Below are 15,190 nucleotides of genomic sequence, written 5' to 3' on the forward strand. Positions count from 1 at the left end.
AGCATTCTGGCTGCATTTCTTCCAAGACAGATTTGTTTTTCTAGACTTCTAGCCTCCTAGACTATGAGAGAGTAAACGTATGTTTGTTGAAGCCATCCACGTATGGTATTTCTGTTATAGCAGTGCTAGATAACCGAGAAAATGACCTTCAGTATATCCCACCTGAATTTAGAGACCTTCTCAAGAATAGACTTGACGCACTGGACACTAATGACCAAAGACCATATGAGTTGTGGGATAACATCAAGGACATCATACATGAAGAATGCAAAAGTTTATTAAAAAGATGGGAAAGAAAGAAAAGACCAAAATGGATGTCAGAACTTCCTCTTCAACGTAGAGTAGCTAAAGTGAATGGAAGAAATGATGAAGTAAAAGAGTTGAACAGAAGATTTCAAAGGGCAGCTCGAGAAGACAAAGTAAAGTATTATAATGGCATGTGCAAAGACCTGGAGCTAGAAAACCAAAATGGAAGTGCATGCTCACAATTTGTCAAGCTGAAAGCACTGAAGAAAAAAATTCAAATCTCGAGTTACAATACTTAGGTATACACTTAAGAAAACATGTACAGGGCTTACATGCTGAAAATTACAAATTTCTGATGAAAGAATTAAAAAAAAAAAACCTAAATAAATGCAGAGACATACCAATTTCATGGTTTGGAAGACTTAACATAGTAAAGACGTCGATTCTCCACAAATTGATTTATAAGTTTAATACAATCCCTGTAAAAATCCCAGCAAGGTTTTTTGTAGACATAGACAAGCTTATTCTAAAGTTTGTATGGAAAGGCAACTGCCCTAAAGTGGCTAAAAGAATCTTGAAAAATAAGACTAAAGTAGAAGGAATCACCCTACCTGATATGAAGGCATGCTATGTAAATATAAGCCTGTACTGTGGAAGTGTGGAAGAATAAACACCTAGATCACAGAAATAGAACAGAGGTTCCAGAAATAGATCAGTAGAAACATGTTCAACTGACTTTCAATGAAAGAAATCCAATGGAAGATAGATAGCCTTTTCAGCAAATGGTGCTAGAACAATTGAACAAACAGAGGCAAAAAAAGAAAAAAGTAAGCCTTGACCTAAATCTCATACTTTATGCAAAAATTAACTTAAAAAGCATCAGAGACTTAAACATAAAACCATAAAACCTTTAGAAAAAATATAGGACAAAATCTTCAGGATTTAAACTAGTCAAAGTGTTCTTAGACTTGACACCATGAACATTATCCCATGGAAAAAAAATTAATAAATTGGAACTCATCAAAACTGAAAACTTTTGCTCTGGGGAAGCCCATATGAAAAGCATGAAAAGACAAGTTACAGACTAGAAGAAAATACTTAAAACCATTTATCCGTCAAAAAACTTATATTAAGGATTTATGAAAACTCACAGTCAATGTAAAATACAGTCCAAATAGAAAGTGGGTAAAAGACATGAAGAGACATTTCACTGAAGAGGATATACGGATGGCAAATAAGTACGTGAAAAGATGCTCGACATCATTAGCCATCAGGGAAATGCAAATTATAGCCACAATGAGATATCACTGCACAATTACGAGAAGAGCTAAAATAAAAATAATTACAGCACCATATGCTGGTGAGGATGCAGGGAAACTAGGTCAGCCCTACTTTGCTGATAGGAATACAAAATGGTATAGTCACTATGGAAAACAGTGTGGCACTTTCTTGAAAAGCTAAATATACAAATACCGGACGATCCAGCATGTGCACTCCTAGGCATTTATCCAAAAGAAATGAAAACTTATGTTCACACAAAAATTTGTACACAAATATTCATAGCAGCTTTATTTATGATAGCCAAAAACTGGAATCAGCCCAGTTTCCCTTCCATAGGTGAATGGTTAACCAAACTGTCGTCCATTTGCGCCATGGACTACTATTCAGTAATAAAGAGGAATAAACTGTTGATATATACAACAACCTGGATGGATCTCCAGTGAATTATGCGGAGTGAAAAAAGCCACTTCCAAAAGGTTATATATTGAATGATTTCATTTGTATAACTTTTTTAAATGACAAAATTTTAAAAATGGAGAATGGATTAATGGTTGCCAGGAGTCAAGGAGGAGGTAGGGGAAGGTGGGAAGGGAGTATGGCTATAAAAGGCAGCATGAGGGATCTTTGCGGTGATGGAAACGTTGAGTATCTTCACTGTCAAAGTGAATACCAGAACTTGTTGTTGCTAGGTGCCGTCGAGTCGGTTCTGACCCATAGCAACCCTATGTATTGCAGAACGAAACATTGCCAGGTCCTGTGCCATCCTTACAATCGTTGCTATGCTTCAGTCCATCGTTGCAGCCACTGTGTCAATCCGCCTCATTGAGGGTCTTCCTCTTTTCCGCTGACCCTCATCCTTACCAAGCATGATGTCCTCCTCTGGGGACTGATCCCTCGTGACAGCATGTCCAAAGCATGTAAGAGGCAGTCTCGCCATCCTTGCCTCTAAGGAGCATTCTGGTTGTACTTCTTCTAAGACGAATTTGTTCATTCCTTTGGCAGTCCATGGTATATTCAATATTCTTCGCCAACACCACAATTCAAAGGCGTCAGTTCTTCTTTGGTCTTCCTTATTCATTGTCCAGCTTTCACATGCATATGATGCGATTGAAAATACCATGGCTTGGGTCAGGCACACCTTAGTCTTCAAGATGACATCTTTGCTTTTCAACACTTTAAAGAGGTCCTTTGCAGCAAATCCACTTAATGCAATGCAACTTTTCCAGAACTTACAGGAACAATAAAGTTGTATAGAACTAAACTCACACATCCACACACACACATACACACAGAGCACAAGTAAAACTAAGGAGATCTGAATAAGACCAGTGGATTGTGCCAAGGCCAACATCTTGGTTGTGATATTGTACTACGGCTTTCCAAAATGTTGTCATCAGGTAAAACTAGACAAAGCATGCCAGGGATCTGTATTACTTCTTACAACTGCGTGTGAATCTACAATTATCTCAATAAAGTTTTCAATGAAAAAAAGTTAGTCCAATAAAAACGTGCTTCTGAAATCATAGTTCCTGTGACTATATAACCAAAGATAACTTAAAAAAAAAATAACTCTATGATTATTTTTCTCAACGACCCTCTGTGTGGTTGGGATGGCCTTCTCTCCTGAGGTGTGTGACTAAGGTCAAACCCCAGTAACCCAGTGCCGTCGAGTCGATTCCGATTCAATAAGCCCAGGAAGTGGTTAAACTAGGTCCTCTGCCTTTAATGGAGGCCTCACCCCTCCACTCTCTCCAAGGCATAACCATGCCAAGAAGATAGGAAGGATAACAAACTCATATACAACTCCCTAGCGCTTACGAAGGACTCTCACTTATGGGTCCTTGGCTTAGCCTTAAAACCAAAAAAAAAAAAAAAAAAAAAAAAAAACCCATAGCCTTCAAGTCAATTCTGACTCATAGGGGCCCTATAGAACAGAGTAGAAGTGCCCCATAGGGTTTCCAAGGAGTGCCTTGTGGATTCGAACTGTCTACCTTTTGGTTAGCAGCCATAGCACTTATCCGGTACACCACCAGGGTTTCCACCTGAGCCTTAGGGATGCAGGATTGTTCTTACAATTTCATAGCTGAAAGAACTGACTCTCAGTAAGATAAAGACCTATGTGCTTCGGAATGAAATGAGTTACAGACTCTAGAGTTTAGACGTCAGAGTCGAGATGCCTCCCTAGCTGTCTAGCCTGTTTCCTGCTGCTTTTTTTTTTTTTTAAGCTGGAGGCCAATTCACAGTCCCTAGGTGGTGCAAAAGGTTAACACTCTTGGCTGCTAAACAAAAGGATGGAGGCTCCGGTGCACCTAGTGACAGTTCAGAAGAAAGGCCAAGAAATCTACATCCGAAAAACCAGCCATTAAAAACTCTATGGAACACATTTCTACTCAGGCACACAGGGGTCACCATGAGTTGGAATCCACTGGATGGCTACTGTTTTTTGTTTTTTTTTTGTGTTTTTTGCTGTTGTTTTAATTTCCAGGCAGTATTGCAGGACGCAGTTCTGGTCCGGTATGAAGGAGGCCTCCAAAGTTCTCCAGCCATTCTTCCGCACAGGGAGATCTAATGGGCCAGGAGGAAGGTGAGAGGCAGAACCAAGGACACAGGCCCAGAAGGCAGCTCAGTCACCGTGCACTGGTCTGGGAAACAAAGCCCCCTCTGGTCATTTTCTAGGGACTGCGTAGAGTGGGTAGGAGTGGCTGCCTGCCCTAGAAGCCCCACCTGGTGGCCAGGCCCCAAAAGTTTCCAGGTTTTCTTTGAAGAGGGCTCGCTGCGGGTGGGCATGATAACCAAGAATACTCTATCCTAGGGACTGTCTCCTTCTCCTCTCCCTTGACCTTCCTGACCGTGTTGTCCTCGGAGCCTCCAAGAAATGAGCATGCAGTTTGAATGCTGCGTTGGGTACCATGAGAATTATAAAAATTATAATACATCAACATGAGCATCTCCTGACCAACATCCCTGCCTGGAGGCCCCCTCATCTCTGCTGGACCCTCCCAGGGACAGACAGAGGAGAAGGGCACTTTGAAAGCATAGGGACGGTGTCCCTGTGCCAGGGACTCCCAGTGCAGAAAGAGGTCAGGAAGTAGCCCAAGTGTGCATAAGGCACAGCAAACTTCAGCCCTTTCTTCAACACGCCATTCACTGCTCTGCTCCCAGTGAGGAAAGAAGGGAGAACAGAAGCTTTTAGCCTGCACCTAGGATGAAAGGAAAGAAAAGGAAAAATAATGTGAAAGACCCTCATAGAACATGCAATGACATGGATGAATCTCACAAATAGAGTGTCACCAAAAGAAGTCAGACATAAAAGAATCCATACTGAACTCAAAAGGGGCAGAACTAATCTAGGTAGGCCCTTGGGTGGCACAAAAGGTTGGCAGTTCAAACCCACCCAGAGGCACCTCGGAGGACAGGTCTGCAAATCTGCCTCCAAAAGGTCACAGCCTTGAAAACCCTGTGGAGCAGTTCTACTCTGACACACATGGGGTCACCCTAAGTCAGTATCAACTTGATGGTAACTAACACCACCAATCTGTGGTGATAAAGTCCATACAGTAGGTTATCCTTTGGAGGGTGATAACTGAAGAGGACACGAGGGAGGTTTTTGGGTACAAGTGATGTTCTAGTTCTTGATCTGGGTGATGGTTACACAGTTGTGTTCACTGTGAACATTCACTGAGCAAGACATGTATGGTTTGTGTGCACACTTTCCTGTATATACGTTGTACCTCATAAATTTACTTAAAAAAAAGATATGGTTTATAGAAGTGACAAAAATAATCCTGATTACAGAACTGTAAAAGATCTTTATGGTGGGGGAAAAAAACCCTCATAAAGAAAACGTGTCTGAAGAGCCCAGTTCCCCAACCCCAAAATAGTGGACAGATTTTTCCGGAGCATCATTGTCATTTTCTTTTCATTCTTTAAAAAACAAAAACAATCTCCATTTTGTAATTCCTTACCCCATAGTGAGGCCACTTTTCTGTGAACTAAACTTGAAGTCATTGTATCTTTTCCATGATCATGATCACCCTAGGACAGACCAGCATAGAGTATACGAATGGTGATGGAGCAGGATTCAGTTTTCACACAATAAGGAGTCATTTTTGTATTTTAAAGTGGAGAAATATGGAGGCTTTTCCATAAATCACATCATTAAAACTCTGAATGTTACCTTTAGGTTGGGTTTCACCTATTTCAAAACCAAAGATGAACTGGTTTATGAAACATGAGCATCTGACCAAGTCCACTGAGGTGGTGTCTATATTTTATAGCCATCTTTGTTCCTTCCACTAGTGGTTGGGGACCGGGTACTGGGTTGGGCACTGGGAACAGATGAGTGACTGGAATACAGCCCTGCTGTCAGGGAGCTGTCACTTAGACTGGGAGGCGGGGTCAGAGACAAATAACCATGTTGCCATATAACCACTGCCATCGAGTTGATTCCATATAAGCTCAGCCATATTGCATGTACACATACACTCACACACACTCACACACTCATGCATACAGTCACATGCTCACACACTCTGTCACACACTCACATGCTGTCACACTGATACATACAGTCACACTCACACATTCACACACATACGCAAGTAATGTGGGAGTCCCAATAAAGACTGACTTATCTCTATGGGTCCACAAATTTCAGGAAAAAACTCAGACTCCTTAGGCAACCCAGAAGAGGCATAAGAATTGGAACACAGCCATCTCAAGTAATCGTTCACAAACAGAAGGATGGTGAGCGCCTCCTACAGGCCCCGCTGAGACCGAGAGAACATTGGTCCAAGTCACCAAGATGGAAGCAACTTCCATGAGGTCTTCTTTTTTTTTTTTTTTTGTGGGGGAGAAAATGGCCCAGTGAGTAACACTTTGAAATTTGTCTAAATTAACCAGTTGAAGTCCATGTTGCTTAATATTTACACAGCAGGGATTTTATTCTTTTTGGTCATCACTACGTTTCTACATCATCAGCACAACCTCTTTTCTTCCTGGTTGTTGGAGGCCACGTCATCAAGAAGGTACATCTGCCCATTTGAACAGACATAGTCCTTACACACACTCACAATTCTGGTGTTCTCATGATCACCTACATTATTTAAGTTGTTGATCAGTTTTTAACACTCTTTACTCCAAACTTTCTATAATATTATTCAATAAACTGAAAAACAAACCCATTGCAGATGAGTCAATTCTGACTTATAGCGACCCTATACAACAGAACAGAACTGCCCCATAGAGTGGATTCCAACTCCCGACATTTTGGTTAGGAGCCGTAGCTCTTAACCACGATGCCACCAGGGTTTTTATAATATTATTAGGTCTTCTACAATATTTAAAGAAATTTTAAAGGAAAGCCATATCAAATGCTAAAGTATCTAAGAAAAGAGGGAGGGAAGACAGAGGGCAGAGAGAAAGGAAGAAAGGGAGGGATATGGAGAAGGAGCAATAGAGAGAGAGAGGAAGAAGGGAAAGAGAAATAAGAGAGAGAGAGAGAGAGAGATGCCGAGAGAGTGTGGAAAGAGGGGGAGTGAGAAAGAGAGAAGCTGTTCCCTTGGTCCTGTCCTGGCCATTTGGGTGCAGGCGAGGATCCCTCCACTCATTAACCAACTCAGAATGGGCTTTCCACAGGTGCTTCCTCAGGTCCAAGCTGGCCAGGGGAGGCCAGCCCACCCTGTTTGTGGCAGGTCAGTTTGCTTGTTTCTGCAGAAGAGGCCACAGCTCAGGGATGCTCCAGCCAGGACGTTCTCTCCTGCATCCCACCCAGGGCAGATTATCCAACAAACAAGGTAAGCACGGTGCTTACCTTACTTACCAGATCATGCGTAGTGAGCAATTTCACATGGGTTTCACCACATCATTGTGGCTACTAACCAAGAGGTTGGTGGTTCAAACCCACCCAAAGGCATCTCAGAAGAAAGACCGGGTGACCTATTTCCAAAAGGTCACAGCCTTGAAAACCCTGCAACACGTGGGGTTGCCATGAGTTGGAGTTGACTCAACAGCAGCCAGTGTGGGTTTGGGTTTGGTTTCTTATCATTGTCCAGCACCTTTTCAAAGAAGATTGCATGACATCAATCCATGTGAAATTGTTCACTACAGATTAGTAAGTAAGCACAAGTAAGCCTGACCTTGTTTACTGGGTCATCTGCCCCCCGTCAGGGATTGTAACTTTTAAAAAGGCTTTGATTCTGTAGGAAGGTGCTGTGGGGTTGGGAGGGAGACAGACACCAGGCATAGCTAGAAGCGGAATCCTTTGTGTGGTGAAAAATGTGAAATTGTCCACTACAGCTGATCTGGTAAGCAAGGTAAGCATTGGATAATCTGCCCCTGATCCCACCCTAGTCTGTCTGTCGGCTAAGGTAGGAACTAAGCTTTATCCATGGAAAAAAGGAAACCATCAGATCACACATAGCTCCACCCCCTCAGCCTGCATCGGGAGCCAGCAAAAGACTCCATGGAGACCACATATTTCCTAGAGGAGGAACAAGTTGACCACAGCACTGAATTATTAGTATGTCTTCAGATGGGTTACAACTGGTGGTACTAAGTCCCTTTAGACCGAAACGCCAGAGTTCAGCTCCGCACATTGCTTTTATTCCTGCCAGTATGCTGTACCTGTTCTGCGTCCTGAGTACCCATTTGGCTGGCTGTGTGAGCTTGGGAAAGTCACTCCCTTTCTCCCCACCCCACTGTCCTATTTACAAAACAGGGCTAATGACAGCCCCTGTGTCTTAGAGGAGTTGTGAAGATCAAATAGTTTAACACATGAAACACACATAGAATGGGGTCAGGCACACAGTACATGCTGACTAATTGCTGGGTAGCACAAACAGTTAAGCACTCAGCTACTAAGAGAGAGTTTGGTGGTTTGAACCCATCCAGACACCTCAGAAGAAAGACCTGGTGATCTATTTCTAAAAATTCACAGCCTTGAAAGCCCCGTGGAACACAGTTTTGCTCTACAACACATGGTGTCACCATGAGCTGGAACTGACATGACAGCAACCAGTTTCATTTTGGGTTTGGTTTCTTACCATTATCCAAGACCTTTTCAAAGAAGATTGCAAGACATCCAAGATCTCGTAGCAAAACTCAGTAATAACTCAAGGAAGATGACAATGCAATAGGCTAGAAATACATTCCTGCTGACCTCACCCAAAAGTCAGGCACATTTTCTCAATTGAGATTAGTGTCTATAAAATCTTTTATGTTTCACAACTTGGAGCAGCAATACATGAACTATCACTACGTTCAGAGAGAGATGGGCAAAAATACTTGAAAATGGTCTTGTCATATACAGAATGGTCTTCTGACATATACAGAAGTCTGCATAGCAATTTTATATGATGAGTTGAAACCTAATACAATTGTTAAATCCCCGCTCACCTTTAGCACTCTTCCTCTTGTTTTCTCCAACCATCCATCTCATACACACCCCACTGTCCTCTTGTAGCCCCCTAGAGCTGCTCCCTTCCCCAATTCACCTGAACCCACCTCTTTTCTTTTAAACTCATCCATCTTGTCCACTCTTGCCTCAAGGCAAGGCAATTGGTTCATATTTGGATGAAGTAACGTGTGATAAAGCATCAGTTGATAAGTAGCCCCTCCTGGGTTATGTGTGTGTGTGTTACCAGCACTACAGATGTGTGTGGTTAATCTAGAGGGGACTCTAAGTCTGCAGGTGCATGATTGATTAGTGGGACTTGTACTGAGAGATAGGGAAGCCATTGTCTTCCTGAAGACATGTGATCTTCTATGCTGTCTTCAGTAAATGCTTTGTGGGGTTTCCATGGCCCTGTCTTACTCCAGCAGTTTATCTTTTCTTACTCTGCTTTGAGTGTTGTGAGTATAAGATAATTCTGATCTATGAAGATACCTGTTCTAACAGAGAGATGCAAAATGCACAATGTATATAGATAAGATAAAAGTAACCAAAGCCCTGGGACGAAGCTTATGATTTCAATTTACATGAGCAGTGAGTATTAGTTCCAACAAGCTCCGATTCATGATTGCGTTAGAGGACATAAGTTCTCTGAAAGCAAGGGACAATAGTACACCAAGCACCAGAAGCTACAAGGAAATAATAAAAATAAGCATTAAAAGGAATATTTAATAGATGAAGCTCGCCACATGTGAAACGAGATGTTGGTAGTGGAAAATGTTGGCTTGGTTCTGGTCCCTAGAAGTAAGAACCTGCAGACGGCTGAATCTACAGTGCCTGCACTCATGCAGCTGGGTGTGGACACATCTTTTTCAAGTGACTGTCGATTCCTTGTCAGGTGACCTTTGCCTGTCTTGTCAGTAATATTGAATGACCCCTGGAGGAAAAGTGAAATGGACAAGTGGGAAAAGGTAGTACTTGGGAGGCATTTCTGCTTTTGTTCTTAGTGAAGGTTAGAAAAGAACTTCAAGGTCATTTTAGTCCAGAGCCTAGTGGTTTGCTGGAGGTGTTAGAAACCATTGGTTCTAGGAGCAGAGGAATGGGAAGATGTGCCTCCCTGTGGCTCTGCTGTTAGTGCCAGAAGGTAAGGCACTGAAGGCTTGTGCTGCCGTCCAAAGTGTCCAACATGAACCCATGGAAGGACGGCGCTGTCTCCGCAAAGGCAGGCACTCAAGGTAACGGCTGTCCCCTTCCTCTTCAAGTTTTCAGGTCCCTCTAAAAATGAAAGCACAGGTGTTACCTTTTTTAGATCTTCATGCCATCTTTCCAACATTGCGGTTGGGTGGACACCTGCATTTCACCCTGCGTAAAGCATCTAAAAAAAAATTTTTTTTTTAAAGCATCTGGCTGTTCTTTAGGAGACACACATCATTTATGGGGACAAGGTTGGCCTCTGACTGAGGGAGCTGAAGCTCTGCAAGGCTGGATCCTAAACAGGTGTTAAAAAGCTGTCCAACCCATGCACACCTCTAAACTAGGAACACCTCTGCATTTTGATCATTGACCTGAGATTTTTTTCCAACATGAACTTTCCAGCTCTTAACAGTGTATTCCTAAATTCCAGTTTGAGTCAGAACAATTCTGTTTTTAAGCCCAACTAAATAGAGAAAATGGAGTCCCTGGTGGTACAAATGGTTAAGTGCTCGGCTACTAACCAAAAGGTTGGCAGTTCGAATCCACCCAGGGGCACTGCAGAAGAAAGGCTTGGTGATCTGCTTCCAAAAGATCACAGTCACGAAAAACCCTATAGAGCACAGTTCTACTCTGACACACATGGGGTTACCATGAGTCAGGATTGACTTGACGTCAACTGGTGGTGGTGGTAGTGGTGTAGACAGGTAGTAGTGGGTGAGATGAAGGTGACGTGGCAGGCAGTCCCATGGACTAATAAATGGGACAATCCCCTCAAGATAGGTGGTCTCCTGGAAGGCCCTCACACTTTCTTTCAAAAGAAGCAACTAGTTCCTCAGAAAGTTAAACATAGAATTACCATATAAAAAAAACCATTGCTGTCAAGTTAATTCTGACTCATAACAACCCTATAGGACAGAGTAGCCTGCATCATAGGGTTTCTGAGGAGCAGCTAGTGGATTCGAACCACTGAGCTTTTGGTTAGCAGTGGAGTTTTAACCACTGTACCACCAGGGCACCAGAGTTACCACATGACCCAACAATTCCACTCCTAGCTATGTACCCAAAAGACTTGAAAGCAGGAACTCAAACAGATTCATGTACACAAATGTACACTATGCACAATGAGCAAAAGGTGGAAACAACCCAAGAGTCCATCAAAAGATGAAAGAATAAACAAAATGTGATATACCCATACAATGGAATATTATTCAGCTTTTTTTTTTTATAAAGAGACGCAAAGCTCTGATAAACAATTAATGTTATCCATCACATAAATAAAAGACAAGAATCACTTGATTTTGTCAATTGATGCAGCAAAGGCATTTGACAAAGTTCGAAACCCATTCATGATAAAAACTCTCAGCAAAATAGGAATAGAAGGAAAATTCCTCAACATAATAAAGGGCGTTTATACAAAGCCAACAGCCAACATCACGCAAAATGGAGAGAGCCTGAAAGCATTCTCAGTGAGATCAGGAACCAGACAAGGATGCCCTTTATCACCACTCTTAGTCAACATTGTGTTGGAGGTCCTAGCTAGAACAATTAGGCTAGATAAAGAAATAATGGGCATCCAGATTGGCAAGGAAGAAGAGAAGTATCTCTATTTGCAGATGACATGATCTTATACACAGAAAACCCTAAGGAATCCTCAAGAAAACTACTGAAACTAATAGAAGAGTTCAGCAGAGTATCGGGATACAAGATAAACATACAAAAATCAGTTGGATTCCTCTACACCAACAAAAAGAACATCGAAGAGGAAATCACCAAATCAATGCCATTTACACTAGCCCCCAAGAAGGTAAAATACTTAGGGATAAATCTTACCAGAGATGTAAAAGACTTGCACAAAGAAAACTACAGTACACTTCTGCAAGAAACCAAAAGAGACTTACTTAAGTGGAAAAACATACCTTGCTCGTGGATGGGAAGAATTAACATTATAAAAATGTCTATTCTACCAAATGCGATCTATACATTTAAGGCAATTCTGATCCAAATCCCAATGACATTCTTTAATGAGATGGGGAAACAAATCACCAACATCATATGGAAGGGAAAGAGACCTGGATAAATAAGGCATTACTGAAAAAGAAGAACAAAGTAGGAGGCCTTTCTTTACCTGGTTTTAGAACCTATTATACCACCATAGTAGTCAAAACAGCCCGGTGCTGGTACAACAACAGATACATAGACCAATGGAACAGAATTAGAATCCAAACAAAAATCCATCCTCACATGAGCAGTTGATATTTGACAAAGGCCCCAAAACAGTTAAATGGGGAAAAGACAGTCTTTTTAACAAATGGTGCTGGCATAATGGGATATCCATCTGCAAAAAAGTGAAACAAGACCCATACCTCACTCTATGCACAAAGACGAGCTCAAAATGGATCAAAGACCTAAATATAAAATCTAAAACGATAAAGATCATGGAAGAAAAAATAGGGACAATGTTAGGAGCCCTAATACATGGCATAAACAGTATACAAAACATTAAGAAAGCAGAAGAAAAACTAGATAACTGGGAGCTCCTAAAAATCAAACACCTATGCTCATCCAAAGACTTCACCAAAAGATTAAAAAGTCTACCTACAGACTGGGAAAAAGTTTTTAGCTATGACATTTCTGGTCAGTGCCTGATCTCTAAAATCTAAATGAGACTGCAAAGACTCAACTACAAAAAGACAAATAACCCTATTAAAAAATGGGCAAAAGATATGAACAGACACTTCACTAAAGAAGACATTCAGGTAGCTAACAGATACATGAGGAAATGTTCACGATCATTAGCCATTAGAGAAATGCAGATCCAAACTACAATGAGATTTCATCTCACTCCAACAAGGCTGGCATTAATCCAAAGAACATAAAATAATAAATGTTGGAGAGGCTGTGGAAAGATTGGAATACTTATACACTGCTGGTGGGGATGTCAAATGGTACAACCACTTTGGAAATCGGTTTGGTCCTTCCTTAAAAAGCTAGAAATAGAACTACCGTACAATCCAGCGATCTCACTCCTCAGAATATATCCTAGAGAAATAAGAGCCTTTATATGAACGGATATATGCACACCCATATTTATTGCAGCACTGTTTACAATAGCAAAAAGATGGAAGCAACCAAGGTGCCCATCAACAGATGAATGGATAAATAAATTATGGTATATTCACACAATGGAATACTACGCATAGATAAAGAACAGTGATGAATCTGTGAAACATTTCATAACATGGAGGAACCTGGAAGGCATTACGCCGAGTGAAATTAGTTGCAAAAGGACAAATATTGCGTAAGACCACTACTATAAGAACTTGAGAAATAGTTTAAACTGAGAAGAAAACATTCTTTTGTGGTTAGGAGAGGGGGAAGGGAGGGATGGAGGGAGGGTGGGAGAAGGGCATTCACTAATTAGATAGTAGATAAGAACTACTCTAGGTGAAGGGAAAGACAGCACACAATACGGGGGAGGTCAGCACAGCTGGACTAAACCAAAAGCAAAGAACTTTCCTGAATAAACTGAATGCTTCAAAGGCCAGTGTAGCAGGGGCAGGGGTCTGGGGACCATGGTTTCAGGGGACATCTAAGTCAATTGGCATAATAAAATCTATTAAGAAAACATTCTGCATCCCACTTTGAAGAGTGGCGTCTGGGGTCTTAAACACTAACAAACAGCCATCTAAGATACATCAATTGGTCTCAACCCACCTGGATTAAAGGAGCATGAAGAACACCAAGGACACAAAGTAATTACAAGGCCAAGACACAGAAAGGGCCACATGAACCACAGACTACATCATCCTGAGACCAGAAGAACTAGATGGTGCCTGGCTACAATTGATAACTGCCTTGACAGGGAACACAACAGAGAACCCCTGAGGGAGCAGGAGATCAGTGGGATGCAGACCCCAAATTCTCACAAAAAGACCAGACTTAATGGTCTATGCCAAGAAATATGGAAGACAGCTTCCTGGCCAACTGACTGGAAGAGATCCATATTTATGCCTATTCCCAAGAAATGTGATCCAATCAAATGTGGAAATTATAAAACAATATCATTAATATCACATGCAAGCAAAATTTTGCTGAAGATCATTCAAAAACGGCTGCAGCAGTATATGGACAGGGAACTGCCAGAAGTTCAGGCTGGTTTCAGAAGAGGACGTGGAACCAGGGATATCATCGCTGATGTCAGAGGGATCCTGGCTGAAAGCAGAGAATACCAGAAGGATGTTTACCTGTGTTTTATTGACTATGCAAAGGCATTCGACTGTGTGGATCATAACAAACTATGGATAACACTGCGAAGAATGGAAATTCCAGAACACTTAATTGTACTCGTGAGGAACCTTTACATGGATCAAGAGGCAGTTGTTCGGGCAGAACAAGGGGATACTGATTGGTTTAAAGTAAGGAAAGGTGTGCTTCGGGGTTGTACTCTTTCACCATACCTATTTAATCTGTATGCTGAACAAATAATCTGAGAAGCTGGACTATATGAAGAAGAACGAGGTATCACGATTGGAGGAAGACTCATTAACAACCTGTGTTATGCAGATGACACAACCTTGCTTGCTGAAAGTGAAAAGGACTTGAAGCACTTACTAATGAAGATCAAAGACCACAGCCTTCAGTATGCATTACACCTCAACATAAAGAAAACAAAAATTCTCACAACTGGACCAATGAGCAACCTCATGATGAATGGAGAAAAGATTGAAGTTGTCAAGGATTTCATTTTACTTGGATCCACAATCAACAGCCATGGAAGCAGCAGTCAAGAAATCAAAAGACGCACTGCATTGGGCAAATCTGCTGCAAAGGACCTCTTCAAAGTGTTGAAGAGCAAAGATGTCACCCTGAAGACTAAGGTGTGCCTGACCCAAGCCATGGTATTTTCGATCGCATCATATGCATGTGAAAGCTGGACAGTGAATAAGGAAGACCAAAGAAGAGTTGTTGCCTTTGAATTGTGGTGTTGGCGAAGAATATTGAATATACCATGGACTTCCAAAAGAATGAACAAATCTGTCTTGGAAGAAGTGCGGCCAGAATGCTCCTTAGAGGCAAGGA

General features: G+C 41.7%; 1 protein-coding gene across 4 annotated transcripts in view; it reads right to left on the reverse strand.

Annotated features, from left to right (window-relative positions):
* Positions 1-8,722: 8,722 nt before the first annotated feature.
* The window catches only part of TMPRSS3 (transmembrane serine protease 3), a 94,583-nt gene continuing 88,115 nt past the window's right edge, over positions 8,723-15,190 (reverse strand). For 2 of the 4 annotated variants that reach the window (XM_049874936.1, XM_049874934.1), the window contains one exon: positions 10,087-10,192. In XM_049874936.1, the coding sequence (XP_049730893.1) occupies positions 10,175-10,192 (18 nt within the window). In that variant the 3' untranslated portion in view covers positions 10,087-10,174. Of the gene's footprint in view, positions 10,193-15,190 lie in introns of all 4 variants that reach the window. The other 2 variants (XM_049874935.1, XM_049874933.1) reach the window with 2 other exon arrangements.

Source organism: Elephas maximus, chromosome 2, assembly GCF_024166365.1.
Source record: "Elephas maximus indicus isolate mEleMax1 chromosome 2, mEleMax1 primary haplotype, whole genome shotgun sequence".
Taxonomy (NCBI): Eukaryota; Metazoa; Chordata; class Mammalia; order Proboscidea; family Elephantidae; genus Elephas; species Elephas maximus.